General features: G+C 41.2%; 1 protein-coding gene across 3 annotated transcripts in view; it reads right to left on the bottom strand.

The window, feature by feature from the left end:
* Window positions 1–25,296, bottom strand: part of ADGRD1 (adhesion G protein-coupled receptor D1) — a 242,185-nt gene that overhangs the window by 196,611 nt on the left and 20,278 nt on the right. For 2 of the 3 annotated variants that reach the window (XM_073312940.2, XM_073312938.2), the window contains 9 exons: window positions 22,602–22,778; window positions 20,181–20,435; window positions 15,758–15,822; window positions 14,531–14,686; window positions 11,721–11,780; window positions 8,862–8,979; window positions 7,060–7,170; window positions 5,644–5,719; window positions 348–489 (listed from right to left, as the gene is read on the bottom strand). In XM_073312940.2, the coding sequence (XP_073169041.2) occupies window positions 348–489; window positions 5,644–5,719; window positions 7,060–7,170; window positions 8,862–8,979; window positions 11,721–11,780; window positions 14,531–14,686; window positions 15,758–15,822; window positions 20,181–20,435; window positions 22,602–22,778 (1,160 nt within the window). The remainder of the gene's footprint in view (window positions 1–347; window positions 490–5,643; window positions 5,720–7,059; window positions 7,171–8,861; window positions 8,980–11,720; window positions 11,781–14,530; window positions 14,687–15,757; window positions 15,823–20,180; window positions 20,436–22,601; window positions 22,779–25,296) is intronic. The other variant, XM_073312941.2, reaches the window with a different exon arrangement.

Genomic DNA, 25,296 nt, shown 5'->3' on the forward strand with positions numbered 1-25,296 from the left:
ACCCCTTTCTCAGGGAGTATGCAGTGATTCATATCATATGGTAAGTTACATACATACATACATACATAAACAGCATATATCCAAAAGGATCAAAATCAATACTTGTTACCCAACCTTCTTATCAATGGGTCACTAGTAAGTCTTTTGTGGCACTATACAAACAGATACAGTCCCTGAAATATGGCAGTTGGGGAAAATGCAATATTTTGCAATCATAGATATCAGCTGAGTCATCACTAACATAGCCATAACAACAACATCAATGCAGAGAAACCTCCACAGATGCAAAAAGTTTGGAACAACCAGTCATGGTAAGAGTATACACTGGAAATTTCATTTTCACTTACCAATTTATGGGTGAGCTGAATGGTAATAAGAGGAGATCCTGACAGATTATGAGACAAGGTTGGCGGTGGCTCCACCTTCAGGGAAATAACATAGCTCATTGCAGAGATCTTGTAGCCTTTATAAGCAGCAGCTTCAGCAATCCTTGGAGAGGAAGAGCAAAAAATACCAGAAAGTGGGTAAAACAGCATTTTAGCATTTGCAGTTCATACTGTTATGGGCTGATCTAAATTTGGTCAGAAGAAAGTTACTCTTTCAATATGCACCTACTGCTCTGAATTCACTGAGTTAGGCCTTGTGCTAGGGCCAAATTCCATGGATAGGCTGAAGGTCCAAATTGAAGGACCCTAGCTGAGCTGCAGAGGTGGAGCCCTGTCTGGTGAGCTGTGTATTAAATGCTGTCTCTGCCTGTTAAAGAAAAGTAAGAGCTGAAAATGCAAACCTGCTGGGTCAAATTCATCCCTAGTTTAATTCAAGTTAAATCAATGGAGTTACACTACAGATCAGTGTGGCCTCTTGCCTCTGAAACAGTTACAAATTCAGTGTAACAAAGAATTAAATCTGTTTTTTAGTTTAAAATGATGATCCATACCCTCAGCTGATGTAAATCTGCACAGCTCCATGGAAGTCAATAAAACTATGCCAGTTTACAACAGCTGACAATCTGACCCCGTGTAACAAAGAGCAGAACACATTTAAGTAAAGTTTATTTCTTTTTGACTTCTACAGCTCAGCATTTAACTTACTTACCTCGTCCACAGGTCTCTGTGCTGTATTGTATTATATTATATAATCAGCTCATGGTAAGCTACAAATGTACAATAGAATTAACCTTAAATCAATGCACTGAAGCTATTAACCTTCTTCATTATATAGCTTTAGATGGATAATGCAGAGTCAAAACTGTGACCATGCATGTATCTGCATGAAACTGTTTAAAAGATTAAACTGTACTATTAATAATTTGCTGTTTTGTAAATATATTTCCTGTACATCATAAGCAAATATATACACATGAGATACCAGAATCACAATAATTTCAGTCCCCTTTCATCAAAATCAAGATCCCAGTCCTGGAATTAGGTCCATGTAAACAGACCATGGCACCTCCAGTCCCATTTAAGTTTTGCATGGGCACTAGGATCAGCCCATAAAGATCTCATAGGATCAGGAACAGCTCTAGTAGCTAGATATTACCATAGGTATTCCTTTGTTCCGTTTCTACTTAGCTTAGCTCATCTCTTTTACTGTTTTTATAAGCCTTTTTAAAAGTGTTTTGGATTATTAGAGACAATTATACTATGGGATGGACTCTCACAAATGCATGATGATGAATCTGAGTAACTGAAGGATACCTTTCTGCTGCAGAGAAAATTTGATATACTTACATGAGCAGATGCTCTATTCCTATGTAAGTGCATGCATACATATATATATGTGTAAGTAAGTATATAAATAAATAATTTGTCGGGGCATTTTTAAAAATCATTTTGCTATGAAAAAATCCTTGTCCAGAATACGTTTTTCTTCTTAAGGATATTATAATTCAAACCACAATGCTGATGGAAGTTAACTGAACATCTGATTAGGAAGCTGACTAGCCAAGACATTTTTTTAGCCCTGGTGAATTTGACCATACATAAAACAAAAACATTTTTTTTAAATGTTCAGTTAAAATGCTGGGCAAAATTCTGCTCTTGGTGGATCTTAAATCTGGGTCTCTGCACATTTAGGAAGAGCTGAGATCCATTCGATCAGAGTAGAATTCTGACATAAATTTGAAAGAGAGTGTCCCATTGATCAAGAACAAGCACTGTTTACATTAGCAGAGCATCTTCCATCATTCTCTCCTTAGCATTAGATCATGCAGACAGATGAGTGCTAGCTACAATGGCAAATGCAAATGCATGGTGAACTCACTATTCATTAGCTTGGGTTACCAAGCAAAACACATTAGCCTGTTTGGCTGCTCACAATAACCATATCACTCACTCTCCACATCACAATCTCACTTCCATCAGAAAAACTCACTTCTTTAAAAACCTATACCACATATCACAGTGGTTTCTTGTTTTTTTCCTCATACTAAGAAGTGTTCATTTCAGACATTAACTGATGTCATCAAATTGCACAGCTGGGTTGACTGAGACAAACTAAACTAGATTTGTAGGATATATGTTCTAACTCTGTTCTATAACCTTTAAATGATATTAGCATCATTAGGGATTATTTCTGTTCCCATTGCACTCAGTAGGAGTTTTATCCATGCAACCGAGGGCAGAATTTGCCCCCAGAGGATGTAGAGTTATAGTCAGAGAAGGGCTCACAATGTGAAGTTTGGATCCAGATGTGTACCTGAATTTTGAGCTTGCTTCCCCAAAGTCTGGGGATATTTGGATCCAGGACTTTGTGTGCTGAATTGCCCAATGTTCAAAAAGAAAAGGAGTACTTGTGGCACCTTAGAGACTAACCAATTTATTTGAGCATGATGCATCCGATGAAGTGAGCTGTAGCTCACGAAAGCTCATGCTCAAATAAATTGGTTAGTCTCTAAGGTGCCACAAGTACTCCTTTTCTTTTTGCGAATACAGACTAACACGGCTGTTACTCTGAAACCAATGTTCAAAGGTATTCACACCCAGGGCTTTAGTTCATCTCAAATTACATCCCATCGTTTAACTCAGTTTAGTATTTTGTAATGCTGCAATACAAGGCCCAGAGCAGTACTCTAATGAATCTGAATACATGTGAAAAAAACTAAAACACAAATAAGAATCCGGCATTTCTCTCCACAACACCACATTCCCCAGAACCACTGTCCAACACTAATGTATGTTACAGGATGCAGGGCCTGTAACCTGTCTAACTTCCATGGAGTGACTCCAGATTTGCAGCAGTGTAGGACTGAGAGCAAAGTGGAGCTCAAAGCTTCTTTAGGCTTTGACTCCCTTCTTAAAGGACCAAAGTGACTCTTTCAGAGAGCTCTGGTTAGACGATCTGAAAATAGAACAGTCATCTGGCAACAAAGCGCAAAGAAAATTCAACATGTGCCACAAGGATAATGAAATTCTGTCACGAAGAACCAACCAGGCAGACTGTAAATTATAGGTGCCCAAGTAGTCCGAGACTAAAGAATCCTTAAAGGGTGTCTTTAAAACTACTCCTATGTGGAAAACATCATTAGAAAAGATTATTTTGGTGAGACTTAAGCCAGAAAGATGCAATAGCAAAGCGCACCAAAGTAAACCAAGGGAGAAGGAATTGCACATTTATTATTTTTCAAGCATTCCTCAGATATCCGGTGCTTTATTCCACAAAGGAAAACTGCCAAGCCAGCATTCCTTGGATTATTAAGTTTCAAAACAGGCCTCTGGAAAGGCAAGCCATCTAGAGCTCCAGAGACATGATTCCATAATACTAGATACACTGCAAATAATTCAGGTAGCCCAGGTTAATATTAGAAACCTAGAGACCACTTTTAAACCATGCGTTCCTTAAAAATTATATGTTCGGGGCTGATCCTTCTCCCACTGAAATCAGTGGCAAATCTTCTATATACTTCAATGGGAGTAAGAATGGGTGTCCCCCCCCCCCCCCCGTATTGTCATGTTCTCTCTCTGTGGGAGTTGAGACATGGAAATACAGAACTACTCAATATTCTTAAAAATGGCAAAATTGGGCCTGTTGTGCGGACAGATCCCTGTGCAGGATCAGAGCCCAAGACTGTAGTAGAGACAGCCATGAAAATGCCTCGGAACTCAGTGATTTTAGGCTGAAGGTATTTACACACTGTCTTTATCCTTGCTAATCTTTAACCTGTGAGTCACGACCACATTAATTCTATCTCTCTGTGGGAGGTTAAAATTATGGTCTGTTTCCCTTAATAAATCATAGCGAACATACGTCTTGAAAAGCTAAACCTTCATAAATTATTGCCTCTATTTCTTCATATCAGTAAGAAATATTGCATGCCGCTGATATAATTCTTTCACTCACTCCAGCGAATTACCTTTATTTATTTATTAATTTTGCAGGGAGAAGGGTGCATGGTATTTTTTTATAAAATTAAACCGAGTAGGAAATCATAAAATTCTTCTGTGAACTTTTTAACATTGCTTCAACACGATCATAAGTGGTCCTAATTTAGGGGTGTTCAAGTGGTTTCAGCAGGTTGCAATCTCCCCTTCCTTGCACATGGCTAGAGAGGAAGAAGTCCCTGAAATAGATTGAAATTGGAGTCCTGAAACTTTCTTCTGCTGTAGCAGGGGGTCCTGGCATGGAAAAGACTGAGAATCACTGCCCTAATCAGCAGAGATTGAAAAAATGACCAGCCTAAAAGGCAAATGTAATGATTGACCAGCACTGCCTTGCAAAATTCCCTGGGAAACTGGCTTTCTGAGAGGTATATTGCTCCGAGTTTATTTTAACTTATCTGCTAATGATTTCATTGGCACAGTATATAAAACAAAAAGGCTTTTTATGTATTGTCTGATTTATTATTGCAAAATTAGTTTACAGGTTTATGGGACTAAAATTCATAGCACTTTTCGGGGAGAGAGAAAGGTTATATACTGCTGCATTATTTAACTACAAACAAATGTCACCTTTTTGTGAGACAGCAGAAAAGAAACATAAATTTAAGTTCCATATAAGGCATTATTTCAAGGATTAAATATATGAATCTTCAATATAAATCCAAGTATGTAGTGGAAGAGGTTGAGAAAGCAGAGAGACAGACAAGTCACCAAAAAAAAAAGTTTTTTTCCCCATCAGGAAACACACCTCTAACAAAGGGCTTCATTCCACTGCCACTAAAGTCAATGGCTAAACTCCCATGGGAGTAGCATCCAGGCCCATGATGTCTGATGCACCAGTTGTAAAGAACAATTGTGCCAATGTGTACTTAGTATCCCACTGAGGCCATCATAACACTATCACAGCAGTTCAAGATCGGGGGTATCATTCGCTATGGGGCAGGGGGATGGTTACCGCCCTCTCTCTCTCCACCAGCTGGATAGGAAGCAGCAGCAGTTGCCTGAGCTGGAGCTGAGTGCAAAGCAAGCTGGGTCCCAGTCCCTGCCCTGGGCTAGCCGTAGATGAGGCACACTCCCCTGCCTGCCTCCACCCTTCCTCCCCCCCCCCACCACCACCTCCCCGCCCTCCTCCAGGATGGGGCCAACTCACTAACCCCCCCTCAAGCAGCCTCAGCAGGGAGGCGGAAGTGCCATGCTGACACAACTTCACCCTCCTCCCCACCCCCAGCTGTTTCTGAAGGACACCACTGTGCAGGATACTTACTTGGTGTCCATAGGGTTGATGTCCTGGAAGAAACGGTGCATGTTATGGTAAAGAAGGCCCACAATGGTAACCCAAGCTGTGAACAAAGTTGACAGGAGAGATTATACTTCAGTGTGACAATCCTGAGGGAGACACTTTCCTCACCTAGGTATGAAACTCCATGTTGATTTAGAATCCTGACTTCTGCAAACCTTCACACCTTTGTTTTAATGGGAATTCCAATTGCTCCCATAAAGAAATTAGAAGGCAATCTGCAGGCTGCTGTGCAATGTTTGGAACAGATATCAGGAACATAATGAAAGAAAGCCTGACATCTACTCACCATGAAAGTATAGAGTTAAACTGTTAAATTAATCATTCATCCATTATAAAGTCATGTCAGAACAAAAGACAGCTAAGAGTGGCCATGTGACATACCAGGACATCCAGGATGCTTAGAATAATCAGAAGGACTACTTGACTACTAGCAACATTCACTGGCATCTTAAGAAGCTCATAAACGCAGATGTGTAGTTTTTGTTTCTATTCTTTGTTTGCTGTCTGCATATGAAGTATTTACAGCTTCTCCAACACTTAAGTGAAAAGACAGATGCCCATCTTACAAGTGTCAACCATGCAAGCATCCTTTATGGTCTTGGTCTGATGGGTTCCAAGTATTTAGAATGTCAGTCACTTAAAGTGGAATAATAAATTTTAAAGGCTAGCTCATGTGAGCAGCCTAGCAATGTGGCCTGTTATCTTATTAATGGCATTTTCAACTTTTAGATAGTTTCTAACTAACTCCCTAGAAGATGCAAGTTAAAGGTCTTACAGTTTGGATTCAGTCCAAACCAGTGGACACAATAATGTCCCATAACAAAATGCCACATGGTAGGAGCAGCTGTAAGTGGGATGGGGAAAGGTCCTTTTGGTAGTATTTTTGTTATTTCAAATTACCTTGTGCTCTCAATAATTCAAGCTTCTCAGAACTCGCAGAGAAATCGCAAGCATGAGCTCCCTGCCAGTGCAAGGATGCAAAGCTGTCATCATAAAATCAGGTAACTCACATGTGGTGGGGAAATACTTCAGTAACTACTCTGCTATGTAAAGTAACTAATTTTGTACCCAGTATTGAAGAGGACCAACCTGCCCTTGCAGAAGAGTCTCTGGAGGAATCCCAGATGGTGCAAGGTTTGCTAAGGTCCCAACATGCCACCCAGACTCAGCCCTTTTCCCTGAAACAATCCTGGCAGAGGTCCCCTTCTGAGAAACTGATGAGCATTCTCCTTGCTAAGGGCCTGATCCAAACCCCACAGAAATTAATGAAAAGTGACTTCAGTGAGCTTTGGATTAACTCTGGTTAGAGCATTTCTGGAGTGAGTGCTTGTCAGGATTGGCTGCCACCATTCTACTTCTCCCTGAAAATCTTGCCCTTACCTTTGTTATGAAAAGCTTCACTGGGGATAGAAATATAACTCCGTCCTTGTGATGGGAAGCGGTAGTGTGACAAATTCAAAGTCTGAGGACGCATTTTGACCAAAGAGTAATCTGTACAATAACCCAAAAGAAAAAATATGATAAAATCAAGAACGTTTACAACCTAGTTGACCGTAGAACTAGAGTTTGCTCTTTTAATAGCTACTGCAAATCTTGACTGTAAACCCCCAGCTGTTTGGGGAGGAGGGGGAAAGAGTAATCCCCCACTCCCATCAAAGAATAAAATTGCTTTCAAGAAGTTCTGACTTCTTTATGAGCCGAAAAAGTAGTATATGAGGTGTTAATATACCATGGATCATTTGGCAATGTGCACAAACTGAGCTTAATGAGGCACTGAGGTAAGAAAAATTGATTGATACCTCTCTCTTTTTTCCCCCCTGACATTTTAAAGACGGTATTTTAGAACCTTACTGCTCAATTTTAAAATGTCAGTGACCAGGACAGTGTGGTGGAAGAGACAATTTGCATGTGATTCATGATTTCTCTTTTCTTACGTAGCTCACAATGCAATAGGGAAGAATACCAGAACTAATCAATTATTTGTAGCTAAAGCTGGGCAGTGTGTTGGACAAATAGCTTATTCAATGAAAAAAAATGCAGCTTTCATCAACCCACAACTATCTGTGAATTTGACATTAGTAGCTTTGGCTGTTCTCAAAACAGGCAGGAAGTGGAAGTGGAGGACATGGTGGTGGTCTTGGTGTTGCTGCCATCACCCCCACCACCACTCACTTATAACTTTTAGCCCAGTGGTTAGGGCACTCACTAAGATGTGGGAGACACAGACTCAAATCCCTGTTCTGGAACAGACATGAAATAGACTTTTCTGATTCACTGAAAATTCTGTAAAAATTCAAATTCAGTTCAACCAGAATTGAATATTTCCTGATTTTTCAGAATTGCCACCAAACTGAAAAAAAAATCAATTATTCATCAAGCTCTCTTTGTAGAACTGGAGGCGAACTGAGATCAGGGCCCCACTGTGCTGAATGCTGTACATATACATATTATGAGCGAGCCGCCCAGCCCATGAAGGACTTGCAATTGGTGTAAGATAGATGAAAGTTTGTCCCGCCCTTCCATTCTCTTGTCCTCAAATTTAAATTCTGTAGCTTTCAGACACTTACGTAAAAGACTTAGGCAGAACTTTAACTGTTCATGTACCACTAAACTAAATCCAGAGATAATATACAGGAGCATTTACATTCTCCCCCCAACCCACTCAGTGCCCCCAAAAGCCAACGGTAGAAGTAAAACAGATTGTTGAGCCAAGGTGATTACCTTTCTCTAAACTAACTGTATAATCAACTTTCTGCAATGTACTCAAATTTGTTGGATTAAAAGAGACAAAAAAATATCTATTTCAACTTCCTTCCCAGCACTGAAAAGTTAGAAACGGCGGGTGAAGAAGTATTTATTACAATCAGCCAGTTTAGAAGGCAACCGAAGATATGTTTATCCTACAATCAAAGGCCTGCAGCATGGCCATGACTGGCCAATGTCAGGTGACGGGCTTGTGCTCTGGGGCTATAAAATTGCAGTGTAGTCATTCAGGCTCAAGCAGGAGCCCGGGCTCTGAAACCGTGCAAGAGAGGTGGGTCTCAGAGCTCCAGTTCCAGCCTGAACACTTACACTGCAATTTTTTAGCCCCGCAGCCCAAGCTGACACAGGCTCTGAGATTCAGTGCTGTGGGGTTTTTATTGCAGTGTAGACATATTCTGAATGTTGCTGTTCCACCCTACCTGCTACAGTTGATGAGCCCTCAACGGTTACAACGAATGGGTTTCCTCCCAGATTGCAGGCCATGTGCACCATCACATTGTCAATTGTTTCGATTAAACTTCCAATCACAGGAGCAATCTGAAAAAGGAAGGCATCTCAATAATAAAGCAAAGTGCTGGCCTAAAATCCTCTTTCTATTGATCACGTAAGTGTGCCCAGCTTCTGTTAATGGCATCTTATTTCCCCTTCTCAGGGCCACACAAAGTAAAAATACTGCATGATTTAATATCACTCAGAGCCTGATCCTGCGAAGTACCGAGAATCTCCTGATTGGTGCTTGTGACAGGGCAGACTGGCCCCGCACTGGGACTGAGAGGGTTAACCCTTCCCTGCTGGTGAAGGAAGCCACGCCCCTGAGGCGCTGCTGGGCATGCTCCAACAGGGAGTCAAGTATAAAAGCCTGCAGAGCTTCTCAGTCAGGGCTGGCGGCTGAGGAAGGACAACGTCCAGCGGAGGCTCCAACCCAGCAGCAGTGGTGACTCGTACAGGAGGAAGCCAAGGGGCCAGGAAGTGGGACCAGAGACTGGCAGGTGTGGGAACCCCAGGGAGCACTGGGGGCTGAGGAATCTGAAGACCCTGATGCGACAGGGACTGCTACGTTTGAAGAACTGGTAGGAAGTGACCCAGGAAAGGGAAGGAAGTGGTATCTCCCGCCACTCTGAGGGCAGCGTGTTGCAGTAGGATTCCCCGCTGACCTGGGGCGGATCATGCCGTCAATAACAGGGCCCTGGGTTGCAGCCCAGTGAAGGCGGGTGGGCCCAGGCTTTCCTACTGGGGGCTCTAAACCTCCCCCCCCTTTTTTGTGATGACAATTCACCGACCTCTCTCTTACCTCAAAGGAGATTGATGAACTCCAGCTGCTGGGCCGCACTATCCTATGAGGGGAAGAGGACTTAGAGGGACTCTGGCCCTCGGGCCACGCTGCTTTAGGAGCACACTAGAGACACTCCAGCTGCTAGGCCACAGAATCCCACCAGGGGAACAGAGTTTTGGGAGACTCTGGCCATTGTGCCACACTGCTTTAGGAGTGCACTATAGGGACTCCAGCCACTAGGCCACACTATCCCACCAGGGGAAGAAGATTTAGAGGGACTCTGGCCATTGGACCATACAGCCCTGACCACCAGGGAGGTGGTAGAACTGGCATTGAAACCGGGAGGCTGGGTTAACCTCGCTCCCCCTGGAATCAAAGGGGTTTATGAGGTAGAAAACCCGCCACAGTGCTGAATGGACCTTGACTCCCATTGCCATCAGTTGAATGGATGATGTTCACCACCAAGCATGATCAAGCCTTGCATTAAAGAAGTTATTTGGGGAATGATTTAAATGCTTGTTTCCATACATCAAGACTGGCAGAAACTGGTGTCTAAGTCAAGAAGCAGATATCATCATCATCATCATCAGATCAGGAGTTTAAGTATATCTTGGCCATCATTAAAGTTACACCAGCACTCCCCTAACAAATACACATTTTCAAGGGGTGTGTATTTTGGCTGGAAAGCATCCTTCCAGGCTGAAGCTTGGTATACAATATCTCCGAATGAGTATATAGTTTTTAAAACATTAAGTCCATTTGGTTATTTCTTGCTTTCATGTTGGAGAAAGCTGCCAAGTTTCAGACTAAGAACTTAAATTCATTGGTGTTCCACATCTTTCACCAAAGGCATTTATGATTCAACTACAGCGTGATTTGTCACGGACCATCCACTTCTCCTCCCTTTTTAAGGTCCAATCCCACATTCTTTGCTCCTTAAAACTTGATCCTGACAAACCCTGAGAAACTCCGGAGCACTTCCCATTTGCACCCCTCTGCACAGAACGACACCCACAGGTCAGATCCTGCACACCCTTAATCCGGTGAAGAGTCTTTACTCATGTGATGATACACATGAACAAGGACTGAAGGAGTGGGCCCTTAACATTTCAATAAAGTCATGTGGCCAGATTCTCACTTATATATAGCCAGAATCAATGGAGCTCTGCTGATTTACATTAGCTGAAGCTCTGTCCATAATACTGAACTTGTTACACACTACAATCATTTCCATTTCAATGTACAGTGATGTCATAGTACTGGTTTATGACATCACAGCAACAAGATACACAGAAGGAGAAACTGAGCTAACAGAGCTGTTCAAACACACATAGGTCAAATTCTGTTCTCACTTTCATTTGTGTAAATCCAGACCACCACCACTATTGGTTTACTCCAGTGTAACTAAAAGGAAAGCTGAGAGCAAGCACTGCACAGGAATGACGACGAAAGTATCCTCTCAGCTCCGAGTTCAAATGTGATCTTTCCCAGAGTGTTAATCGGGAAGCATTGTTGCCTGTGCGGTATCCATTCTGTAAATATGGACATGGCTTCCCAGGCACAAGATATAATTTAAAATGAGAGAGGGGGGAAAAGAAAAAGCAAATGCTTTAAAAAAGTCCTATAAATATCCAGATGCAGGGGATGTGTTAATTCTTTTACATGGCCACTTTCAAGAAGAAACTGCCAAGTAGGCTACATTCCATGTAAAAATCATCTTTGTTAAATACCTGTTTCACTGACATTGCCCATTCCTTTGCAAACCTCATTTTTTATACTTTTTTGCCAGTCCTTATGAAATATCTCAGAGCAGTAACACAGAAGTTATCTTATTTTAACTCTCAACAAACCATTACAAAATTAACATTTGCTATCTTTACTTTGGATGGAGAGATGAGAGCGTACTGCTGGAAACCCAAAGCTGAAGGATAATGGATGCAACCAATGTTATTACTGTCCAATATGCACCTGAATTTAATCTGCAAACTTAAAACATGTGTCTTACCTCCAATATGCCAGTCAAGCTGGGTAAAAAATGAAAATCTTCAACAGCTTTCAAGAAAGCCTATAGATAAATAGGACCACATTATCTGATTAGTTTCAGATTACTGATTTATCCACTACATCCCCTGGTAAACATTCAAGGTAGATTTCCATTAAGAGTTCCAAGATTCATTTTACAATGACAGACACATTTTCATGTAAGTCACTTCCCTGCTTGGATGTTCACTCATTATCTTTGGTATGGTAATATTTTAAAAGTAATAGTTTATCTCCTATATTACATCTATTACACCCCAGCTACGGCCACTGAAAACACTGGAATTGAGTGGAGCTTGAAATTACTCTGCCAGTGAAGCCAACTAAATCCATGCCGAAATGGGCATGTTTGCCCAATAGTTCAGAGCAGGCCATTAGGAAGCACATAGTATAACTCTGGCTCCTGCCATTTGTTTAACCTGATTATTATCTATGTTACACTAGCACCTACAGGCTCCAGATGAGGCTAGTCACAGTTCAAACACATAGTGAGTGACTGTCCCTGCCTCAGAGAGCATCCAATCTAAATAGAGAATACAACAGTGGAAGGGGAAACAGGCACAAAGAGGGGAAGTGACTCCCCCAGGGTCACACAGCACATCAGTGGCAGAGCTAGGAACACAACCCAGGTCTCCTGATCCCCAGTTGAATATCTGAACCTCGAGACCACACTGATCTAGAAATCACAGTGCACACCAAATTTTCTCACTGATTTAAGTGGGTGTTATGCACGTGTAAGGACTTCAGGATCAAAGGTGAGATCCCTCTCCCAGTCCATCTTATCTTACATCGTGTAAAAGGGCCCTCAAAGCCCTGGTTCTGACTGGGCAAAGATTCCCCTGGTGCAAACACCATGGAAGACATTCATAAGGCTGTCCTCTGAGTAGTTAAGCTCTGGAACAGGCTTCCAAATGAGGTTGTGGAATGCTCATCACTGGGGGTTTAAGAACTGGTTGGACAAAAACCTGTCAGGGATAGTCTCGGCTTACTTGGTCCACAGCGCGGGGTGGTGGACTAGATGACTTCTTGTGGTCCCTTCCAGCCCTGCATTTCTATGATTCAATTATTCTATGACTCAGACAAGGCCCCCAAGGCTGCCTAAGTTAGGGGCATCTCCATCCTCCAGAGCAGCCCAGGATCAGGAGGCCCCTCTTTCCCCGTGGCTGCAAGAACCATCCTGCTCCTTTGAGAAACTGAGTCTAGAATTTCAGCCTGAGGGTATAAATGGAAGCCTGGGCCCAGTACACAACCTGCATTGCTAAGTCAGATGCCAGAAGGATGGAGAGAGGAATGCTTTTCCAGGCCACAGAATGCAGCAAAGCTGTTCCACAGAGGCTATCTTAGGCCACTGAGAGTGCGGGGGGGGGGGGGGGGAGAGGTGGGCAAGAGAAATGGGAGGATTCCCAGAGCATCAGATCCTTGGCGCAGCCATGTTTGGCCTCCTCCTACACCCTGGACTCTCAGTGAGCTGGGCTAAGATAGATTAGAACTGCACATGAACAGAGTTTGTCAGAACTAATGCATTATATGTGTGGCTGTAATCAGAAAGTTTATTGCATAGCACTTAACTCACAATCCTTTGTCCTGCAAGGCATATGACTACTAGCCCTGAGACAACTGACCCAAAGTTACATCCTTGATAGAAAATGATATGCACACTCAGTGGCTGTATCTCTGGGAATTAGCTACAGACAAACAAAAGACCTAACCCAATCAATCAGGTGAATGGCAAAGTCCACACATATGATTAGGACTCTGCCATATAATTCCCAAAGCAGCTTTGCTACAGATTATCACATGCCTTGTTTCGGTCTGCACGCCACTTTCCATGCCGCACAACGTACCGCGGGATAGCATGAATGAGCAATAACATGGCAAATGAGACTATGTGACACCGCAGAGGATGAATGGCAGTTTTCAAATTAGCTCCAATCCCAAATTTTCAGTGAAACAAAGAACGGTGCATAATGAGGCCTTTCAGAAGGATTTCTGCTCAGTATTCATTGTTGATCCACACACACCGAGCCTTAATATTTTCCAATCCATTACATGAAACTATCAGTCTCTGCCCAGTTTTTTCAGAAACATTTTATTATGCCTTTTGTCTGACCAAATAATTCTCGTCCCCCTGGTATTACCCATGGGGATAGAGAAACAATCACTGGTAAGACCAGCACTGATTACTGTAATAATGGCTTTCTAGCTTGCTGAAATCAGGGAATTAGCTGCCCATCATTCCAAATGAGGCTGGAGTCATGTTAGTAGGAAGTGACCTCTTGTCCTCAATTAGTTCAGACTGCATGTAATGTTTAAAATAATCTACAAAGAACAAACAGAATAAATCTTTCAGTTGGACTATGGACCTGATCCTGCATTCCACCAATTTCAGTGGGAAATTTGCCTGATTGAGGACTGCAGGATCGAGCCTGGATTTTGAACATAGCAGAAAAGATTTTCATAAGAAGTGATTGTCTCCTTCTCAGTCATCCGTCTAACTAAAAATTTATATTTAACCCAGAACCATGATGCCTGGGGATGCTACCATTTTGTGTGAATATTACATGACATCTTAACAAGTTGATGCGCCCTGTAATTAAACTTGTCTTTTCCAGTGACAGCTGACCTTTTGCTACTGATTAAAATAGTTGTCTTGAGTGTTTTTTAAATATTTATATTTTATGATTAACAAAATCTTTCAAGCTGCATTTTACATTCCAGCATGTGAAGTAAAAACAAGATCATTTGGCATCACCCTAAAAACTGAAAGTAACTGACCTCTGTCAAGTTAAAGGCAGTATTCTCCAACAGGGATTTGTTGGGTAAACTGAGTGACATGTTTTTCAGATAGCGGAGCAGGTCCCCTCGGTACTGGAAGTTTCCCCTCTCCTCGGTCAGTTTAGTTATGATAGGATGATAGGCATCTGTGGAGAGCTAAAAGACAACAACATTGTCTCATCATTGTATGTCTTGGTAACCAGCCATTATTTCCATACTTAAACTACACAAAAGTCAAGCAGCAATTTGGGGCCTAATTCCCTCCAAATCCTTACATGTTACGCAAGCAATGCATCTCCAGGACTGATCTGATGTGCCTCTCTAGCAGTAAAGCCAGAGAAAGGGAGAAACGGTTTACTGCTTAATCCAGTCTCTTCCTGCACAGGAGATAACTCAAAGTCTGGTCCGAGACTCCCTTTCAGTAGCCTGAGGCAGAGTAAATTGTAAGGCTCTGATTATGAATAATAGACCATAAACAAATGAAGATAAATAGATTAGTATAGCACGCACATACATTATGATATTCACACACACACTGTAACAAAGCTAGAAAAGACATGAAACCAATAAATGCTGCTGAAATTAATTTGTTGTCTGCTTATTCTTTTCATTAGAAATTCAGGTCCTGTCTACCCTGGTTTCCTGAAAGGCTCTATGAACAAGAAGAAAACGAATAGGATTTCAACATCATACAGCCAGGTTGAAAAGGGAACTTATTTTTGTTTAGACTATATAAAACACTTTGGTATTTATTTTAAAACATCTATTTAATACAAATACCTCTTAAACAGATGAAAGAAAAAGTTCTGTTGTAAATCTGGTTAAATGTTTCAAATTCCATTTTATTTTAAAAAAGGGGAAAAAACATTTAGCCATATTTTCATGATTTTCCCCATTCTTTTTTAAACTATTTCCAAAATTTAAATGTTCACAAAGTTTTGAAAAAGAAACAGCAGAAGAGGGATTTCTTCCCTTTGACCCTCTAAACTAGCTCTAATAGTCTGTTAAATAAATCACTTTTAAAAAAAAATCCCTCCCCTTTCTCTGATACCTCTAATGAGTTATAAGGGGAGTAAAATGAAAATGAAAACCGAATCTTACCTAAACCATGGAAAGGCTGCTACCTCTCTGTATTACACATACATTTTGATATCAAGAAAGCAAAACAGGATTAAGAAGGGAAGTTATTGTTGACGTTAAAGAAAAGAGTTAGGACGACTCTCCTACCATGGGATTTGTAGTGGTTGTCATAATGGGCCACAGAGGTGTTGAAGAAAGCAAAAGTTGCTTGCCTAGGAAAAAGGAATTATAATTTAAAAAAAAAAAAAGTTTCCTGCAATAAATATATTTTAAAAAACTAAAACAAAAAAGATCTGTGAGAAACATTCACAATGCAATTCTGAGAAATTCAAGCCAAGACTATGCAATTTGTTTTGCATTTTCCCGATTTCCAATATTGAAACTAGACTGGTGTATTTAATCAGTTTCATTTCCTGTTTCTAGTCAGTTTTACTTTCCAGTCCTTATACACTAGCCAACGCTGTTTTGGCTGGATTTCCAACACTGCAAGGGAGTGTTTTTAAATTTAAAACAAAAAACTGATTTCAATGAAATTTTAAATCCATGGAAACATCTATACAAAGAGAAGAAGGTTGGCCTTTTGGATAAGGAGACAGGAAATCCAAGTTCAACTCCCAGCTCTGCCACAGCGAATCAATGAGACTTAAGTAAATTGTGCCTCAGTACTCCACATAGTACTACCTCCTTTCTTCCACACTTTGTCTATCTTTTCTATTTAGATTAGAAGATCTTCACAACAAGGATTGTCTCTTATTAGGTGTATGTACAGCACCTAACACAATGAGGTCCAATCTGAGTTGGGGCCTCTAGGTAATAATGTAACGTAATACAAAGAAAGAAAGAATTTATATTTTGAGCCTAAATTTCTTGATGGGGTGGTAATAGGAACATTCCTTCCGGAGCATTGAAACACTAAAAACAAATCAATGGATGGCTCTTCAGGAACAAAAATCTTTGAGAGCTGGGCAAACGGTGAAGTCCCTAGCCCAACAGAAATCAATAAAGGTTCCTACTGAAGTCAATGGGACCAGGATATTACCCAAAGTCAGAAAAAAAGAGTGTAACAAACGGATGGCAGCTATTGATGAGCAAGCATGTATAGTATGTATACATGCCTGTATATATATGTATGTGAGTCCTGAACAAAAGCTAGTGGAGTATAAAGCCTCAAACCAATTGACATTCCAGTTTGCACTTAAAATATGGCATCTGCAAGAAGTCTGAGCACCATTGCAGATAATGTCTCCATTAGCTATTTGAGTCGACTTCAAGCAACACAGAAAGCTGCTTTTAGTCAGCCTGGCTTTACCAATAAATGTCACTCACTGTTACTACATCAGTGAAGGTTACCATACGAGTATGTCATAAATGATTTACTTAGATAAAAAGTATAAAACTAGATTTTTGGATGCCCTCCAGCAGTTCCAGTGTTAAACGTATTGATTCCTCTGCATGTGTCAGGATTTATGGATCATTTGTGACCAGAAAAGTAAAACTCTTTCTCTCTTAGAATTTAATCATGCTCATTATTTTGGTATTTGGGCAGAATCGTCAGATATTAGTGGTATTTGTTATCTAAAATAGCACAGCTATTCATTCAATTTTTTAAAAAGTGGGTTTCCTAATTAATCTTTCAATAAAGTTAGCCCAAATTTGTTCTAGTGAAACTCCACTGAGGTCACTGAATTTACACCAAGGATAACTTTGGCTCATTATATAGCCTGCCATTATCAACCACCATTGGCATTTCTAGGGATCGTGTCACAATTTCACCAATCAACTTGCATGGACATCAACACTTGTGGGAATTTAAAAAAAAAAAAAAAAAGGAAAAAAAGTGAGATTTATGGCCTATAAAAATGCCTGATTAATTCACTGGGTTCTATCCATGCTAGAGAAAAGAGCCATGAGAAACAAGCATACTCAGTAATGGCCACCACAAGTGTTCAAAAATCATGAGCCAGGCCTCTAAATATAATGGAATTGGCTTTAAAAAAAAAAAAAAATCCCAAGGTTTCTTAAAAAAAAGAATAAATAAATACATTTGGGGTCTTTTTTTGCCTTCCAGTTTCTGAGCCTTTACGGTGCACTTTTGTCAAACTTTTCTCTGTAACCATGAGAACTAGAAACTTGCTTTTGTTTTTTAAATGAAAGGCAAGATTCTCTCATATCATCAGGAACTGGGGATTTAAGGAGAAAAAACCATTAAATATTGTGAGACTTGGAATTTATTTTTAAAAAGTCACAAGAGTTTGAAACATAGCACAAACTTCTAAAGTTGCAAAGCAGCACTTAGGGATGCATCCATGTCTCTTCTCAGAACATCAGCAGGGGTGGGGGCGGGGGCATCTGTCACAGTTAAAACCCTGTGTAACTCTTCAAAAATATAGGTAATGTCTGTGACTAGCTATTGTAAGCATATTATTGCAATATTAGGTGCAGGGTTGAATTTCTCACATGGTTTTCAAATTTAAGCCAAAGAATGCAAAATTAGGAGCAAATAATATGAGACTAACACTTTGCATACTGCAACCATGGGAACATCCCCGGCAAAGTCTTTCCAAACTCCAACCTCTATTTGGAATGGTACATGGAGGCAGGTGGGGGACTTGAGGGGATGATAACTGTACCCTATACCGGAAACCTACTGACCGCTATACTTACCTACATGCCTCCAGCTTCCATCCAGGACACACCACATGATCCATTGTCTACAGCCAAGCTCTAAGATACAACCCCATTTGCTCCAATCCCTCAGACAGAGACAAACACCTACAAGATCTCTATCAAGCATTCTTAAAACTACAGTACCCACCTGCTGAAATGAAAAAACAGATTGACAGAGCCAGAAGAGTACCCAGAAGTCTCCTACTACAGGACAGGCCCAACGAAGAAAAATAACAGAACGCCACGAGCCATCACCTTCAGCACCCAACTAAAACCTCTCCAGAGCATCATCAAAGATTTACAGCCTATCCTGAAAAATGATCCCTCACTCTCACAGATCTTGAGAGACAGACCAGTTCTCGCTTACAGACAGCCCCCCAACCTGAAGCAAATACTCTCCAGCAACCACATACCACACAACAAAAACACTAACCCAGGAACCAATCCCTGCAACAACGCCCGATGCCAACTCTGTCCACATATTTATTCAAGTGACACCATCATAGGACCTAATCACATTAGCCACGCCATCAGGGGCTCGTTCACCTGCCCATTGACCAATGTGATATATGCCATCATGTGCCAGCAATGCCCCTCTGCCATGTACATTGGCCAAACTGGACAGTCTCTACGCAAAAGAATAAATGGACACAAATCTGACATCAGGAATCATAACATTCAAAAACCGGTAGGAGAACACTTCAACCTCTCTGGTCACTCAGTACTAGACTTAAAGGTGGCAATTTTGCAACAGAAAAGCTTCAAAAACAGACTCCAATGAGAAACTGCTGAGCTTGAATTAATATGCAAACTAGATACCATTAACTTGGGTTTGAATAGAGACTGGGAGTGGCTAGGTCATTACACATATTGAATCTATTTCCCCATGTTAAGTATCCTCACACCTTCTTGTCAACTGTCTAAATAGGCCATCTTGATTATCACTACAAAAGTTTTTTTCTCCTGCTGATAAGAGCTCATCTTAATTAATTAGCCTCTTATTCCACTTTTTCATGTTCTGTGTGTGTACACACACACACATATATATCTTCTTACTATATGTTCCATTCTAAGCATCCGATGAAGTGGGCTGTAGCCCACAAAAGCTTATGCTCAAATAAATTTGTTAGTCTCTAAGGTGCCACAAGTACTCCTGTTCTTTTTGTGTATTCATGAACACTGAAGAAGTTAAAGAAAGTTACTATCCTTCTGGCATATTTATACAAGAGCCATACTTGTCTGACAGTGAAACAGCACATACATATAGATGGACTGGGGCAATCTAAAAGTCTAGAGCACTTGAGTTCAGTAACATAACATTCTTGTGTTATATTAATCCAGGAAGTGAGATTTATAATAGCTTTGGATTTGATGGTGTTATAGTAACTCCTGTTTGTTGTGATAGATACAACAACCAGATACCACCGCAATTTTTGCCAACCTGATTAAAACATTACACATTTATTAAAACATCTTTTTAATATTTTTAAACATAACACTGAAATATTATTGCTATTTCAGGCACCAAATGAAGGCTTTCCCAAGACCATCACAAGAATGACTTTTTTAAAAATAGGTCCCTTTGCTATTCTGACATTAGTTAAAAGGAAGTGGTTTGGTTGTCCTAGCAATGGTTGGATTCTGCTGAGGTTTTCTTCCAGCCAATAGATGAGGTGAGACTCTGAGTGCTTTGGTGACACGTCTGAGGGGCTGTGCCCCAGCGTGAGAAAAATACCTCCCTTGAAACTGACAAAGTGATTCCTATGAACATTTATTCCTACGAACATTTATGCCTGCAGATTATCGCCCACTAAGACAGCTGGTTTAACAGCTGAACTATATGAAATCTCAATTAATGAACTTTTTAAAAATCAACATTTATACAGAGTATGCTCCCACTTACCGATAGCAGCTGTAAAGTATTGTTCAATTTCCTTGGGGGTGAGTGCCCTTTCCCATATGATAAACTCATCAAAAGCCCCGTTCACATAGCGTTTGCTCTGATCATTCTCTGTCCCTGTCAGCAGATTTGCGTTAGGGTCCCCATAGCTATAGGAAACTTTCCCATTTGGGTCGGTGGTGTTTAGAGTTCCATTGACATAGACTTTCAAACCTTCTTTTGATTTCCATGTGAAGAGAATATGAGTCCAGAAAGGACCTGCAAAACATTAAAACTCTGTAAAATCCATGAATCAACCTCATTTACAGCCTTTCTTGTTCAATAAATTTTAGCTCATTTAAAATGCGTTTAATTTGTGCAATGCAATGGAGCTATAAAGGAAGTGTCAATACTGAATTATGGAGCAATGATATCATGTACATTACTCTTTATTCACAAGGGACACTCCATACTTTGGAAGAACCCCTATTGGCTTTAGTGACATTGTGCCTGAATCCTTCCTCAGGCTCATTGCAATTGCATAAATTATACTATGGGCCCAGATCTAAAGTCCTTATTCAGTCCTATCTCAGGCAGAACTCCCACTTCAGTGAGGGTTGCATAAGGACTTCAGTACTACAGAATATGTAAATAAAGACTAATTAAAGGTTGCTGCAGATTACATGTTATGCTGAAGAGGTCCAAACATTGTTTATAATAGTTGTCACATGGATTAAAGTAACTACATACATGCAACAGCTTTCCTTGCAAAACACTTTTACAAACTATTAAACATCACAGCTATAGAGGAGTTAGGTAAGGAAGTATTATTAGCCCCATTTTACAGGTGGATACATTGAGGCAAAGAAAGGTTCAGTGACTTTCTCTGCCATAATTACAATCCATAAGTCCTATCAGCCAGTGCTCTTTTCTAACCACTAGACCCCATTGCCTCTCAATTAGTAACCTGCATTCTGGATCAGAAGACAGAAATAAGATATTCATTTTAAAATACATTATTAATAATCATGCAAATACATTTCCAGGACTTCCTTCTTACCATACAAATGGCCAACTGTATCATGTAAGCATGGAATACTTACCCAAAAGGGTTACCAGAGAGGTTTAAAATGAAAGAAAATGGTAAGTTGGACTCCCAGCTTACGAATGCACTGAGTGAGGACTCCAAAGGCTTCATCCTGCACTCCTCACTCGCTCTTTCCCAGGTGTCAAGGTTCCTTCCCCACTCTGAACGCTAGGGTACAGATGTGGGGACCTGCATAAAAAACCTCCTAAGCTTATCTTTACCAGCTTAGGTCAAAACTTCCCCAAGGTACAAAATATTCCACCCTTTGTCCTTGGATTGGCCGCTATCACCACCAGACAAATACTGGTTACTGGGGAAGAGCTGTTTGGAAACGTCTTTCCCCCCAAAATACTTCCCAAAACCTTGCACCCCACTTCTTGGACAAGGTTTGGTAATAAGCCTCACCAATTTGCCTAGGTAACTACAGACCCAGACCCTTGGATCTTAAGAACAATGAACAATCCTCCCAGCACTTGCACTCCCCCCTTTCCTGGGAAATGTTGGATAAAAAGCCTCACCAATTTGCATAGGTGACCACAGACCCAAACCCTTGGATCTGAGAACAATGAAAAAGCATTCAGTTTTCTTACAAGAAGACTTTTAATAGAAATAGGAGTAAATAGAAGTAAAGAAATCCCCTCTGTAAAATCAGGATAGTAGATACCTTACAGGGTAATTAGATTCAAAACACAGAGAACCCCTCTAGGCAAAACCTTAAGTTACAAAAAAGATACACAGACAGAAATAGTTATTCTATTCAGCACAATTCTCTCAGCCATTTAAAGAAATCATAATCTAACTCATACCTAGCTAGATTACTTACTAAAAGTTCTAAGACTCCATTCCTGGTCTATCCCCGGCAAAGACAGCATAAGACAGACAGACAGACAGAGACCCTTTGTTTCTCTCCCTCCTCCCAGCTTTTGAAAGTATCTTGTCTCCTCATTGGTCATTTTGGTCAGGTGCCAGCGAGGTTACCTTTAGCTTCTTAACCCTTTACAGGTGAGAGGAGTTTTCCCCTGGCCAGGAGGGATTTCAAAGGGGTTTGCCCTTCCCTTTATATTTATGACACCAGGTAAACCCCTATTCTTCCACTGATGTCAATAAGAATTTTACTTCAATAGGGACTGGGGAGTGCAGGATTAGACCCTTGGATGGTGATATGAACTGTAACTGTGCTGTGCACAAAGTCCCTGATGTTCTAATACCTGCTTTCTCTCTTGGGAATTAAAGCCCATCCATCCACCCTTCATCAATCCACCTATTTCCTCATCTTCTCTTTCTATCCAGATAAGGGAGCTGTGCTCATCACTACTTTATTTCCATTCTGAACCCTCAACAGTGAAACTGAACGTTACCTGGGGGACTAAAGCTTGCCTCCCACTTCATTGAATTCCCACGGGCATAAAATTCCAGAGAGCCTTCATCTTCACTTGAGCAGATTTTGAAACCACTGGAAATGACCTGTCCACCATAGGCGGGGGGAAAGTTAGCCTTCTGCTCCTGAGTCTTCCAGAAAAAGGAAAATGTTACTCCTGATGGAAGCAAATGAGAGAAGAGATGTGCCTAATGAGAAACAGGTGGGATTAAAAAGCATCAAACATCCTAGAGTACACACAGTGAATATGCTTGTGGGGGCAGATCTTCATGCTGGCATCAGTGGGGCACTTTTACAGCAATGGAGCGATGACAATTTACACCAGCTAAGGATCTGCCCTTGGTTTTGTAACAAACTGGCACATACCAAGCACATGATAATACTCATTACTACCCAAGTATCCCATTTTAGTCATAACTAAAAAAATAGATGAGCCACACTAATATTTTTAAACTTTAAAAAAAATCTTATATAAATAAGGAGCTGGTTATGCTATAGTTCTTACAGGTGTTGAACCTGTAATCCTATGATCATCATGGCTCTTCCCTCTGGTTATTGCAGGGACCAGAGCATCAATGTGATGGGAAGGGATACTGGTTTACAGGAAAGGATACCAGCTTTTACAAACGATAACCAGAAACCTCTCTTTTCCCCAATCTGAGATTCTTAACTCAGCACAAAAATCAAGCATTCCCTCCTGACTACAGGTGCACAATTGCACGTGAGTAGCTTCACTCACAACTAGTCCCACTAAGTTCAGTGGAAGGTTTTGGAATATTCTTCTACTGTAAAATTCCACAAATTGTCACAATGATAGCTGTGTTTCTTTAATAAAGGTGACCTAGGAATGCTGCTTGAATTGTAAACAGCAAAGGAAGCATCCCTCACAGCTCAGCATGGCAGTAAAGAGGCTCAGCAGACAGACAGGAGCAATTAAAAAGAAAGTGGCTAGACTAACTGCTTCCTAAAAACATGGGTCTTGGGGAATAATGGCATGAAGTGTTAAGAGGAATAAAACCTAAGATGAGTGCCCACAAACAAAATACCGGACTGGAAAGAAACTTGCTGTGTGCAGTGAAAACATCTGCCTTGATTATTTTAGTTATAGTTAGTGGCAAGTATTGATAGGCTGCCTAAATAAAACAGGACTTTAGGCTACCCAGTAGCAACATGCCAGAGTAACCCTGCTGAGGTCTGAATCCAGCAGGTAGTCTGATGGTGTGCAATAGAATGTTTATAGGTGTTTACCTGATTCTTATTAGTATTGGGGAAAGCTCAGGCAAACCCCAACCCACTCCAGTGTTCAAAAGCCCTCTTTCCCCCACCAGCTGCCTGCATACAGTTCTGTGATGGTGTATGCACCCCACAGAAGGCATGACGGGGTTAAGGGGGGTAGGTGAGCCAATTAACCACCTAGGCTGCACCTGGAAGAGAAACCAGGGAGCAATGAGCACTAATCAGAGATGAAGCTCAGCTGGAGAGGAACAGGAGGGGCTTGGATAAAGCCCACTAGCTGACAGTAGAAGGGGGCTGCAGTCACTCAGGGTGAGAGAAGGCCACATAGGAAGTAACCTAACGATACATCAGTAAGGTTTAGGACAGTGCAGACTGTGACTGCTTGTTGTAGGGTCCCTGGGCTGGAACCCAATGTAGAGGACAGGCCTGGGTTCCCTTATTGGGCAGTGATGCCGTTAAGGGGCAATGAACAGAAAGACTGCCTGGGACAGTGGGTCTCAAGAGACTTTGATACCCAGGAAGGGGAAAAATACAATGAGCTGGCTGGTGGGCCAAGCCACGAAGCAGGAGCAGCTAAGGAGTGAGACTGCAAGAGCTAGACTGGAGTAAGCTACTGAAGTAAGGGTTGTCGGACTGGCAGAGGTAATCCCAGATGTGGCCAGAAGGAGGTACTCCAGTGGGGAACAGAGCACCCAGTGACAAGTTATTACAAAAATCCTAATATTCCTGTTGTCATATGGGCGTTTGTATATTTTGCCTTTCTATTTAATCTATCTTTGTCTGTCTGTATAGGTCCTTTTAATGGCACCCAGCACTACATAGCATCTAAGCATCATTCCCAATGTGCCTTACACATTTATATAGAAAGGAGTCATTTTCCCCACCACTAAAATATTAGCTGGCTCTCACCAGCTTCCTAGCTATTGATCAGTATGCGAACAACATCAGCCCGTGTTTGCCAAATCTCCGTCAGCACGAGCCAAAGCTTCTGAATGCAGTTAACCCCCAGCCCAAGGCTCATTTCAATTGACTTTGAGATCTGATGCCAATGTTTTGAACAGCTCTAGTCAAGAGCAGATTTTGGTTTCATGTCTTGTCTGAAAAGCAGCTCCTGCAAGACCCTGCACTCTCACAAAAGACAGAGGCATTGATTCAATACTAACTCGGAGAAAATAGAGTCACCTGCTGAAAACACCATACCGATTTGGGTTTCCCTTGGATGTCTGCCATCTAAGTACTGACCCTGCTTAGTGTGAAAGATCATAGTCCTTTCACCTTGGCTTACCACACATTTTCCCAGAGGTCAGCTATGTGTCTATTGTAGGGAACTCCCAGGTCTCCTTAGTCCAAGGCTAACACCTGAACTACCGAACCATCCAGTATATGCCATATAAGCACCATGAAGAAGAATTATAGCTCAGAAGTTTAGAATAAAACCT

Source organism: Lepidochelys kempii, chromosome 15, assembly GCF_965140285.1.
Source record: "Lepidochelys kempii isolate rLepKem1 chromosome 15, rLepKem1.hap1, whole genome shotgun sequence".
Taxonomy (NCBI): domain Eukaryota; kingdom Metazoa; phylum Chordata; order Testudines; family Cheloniidae; genus Lepidochelys; species Lepidochelys kempii.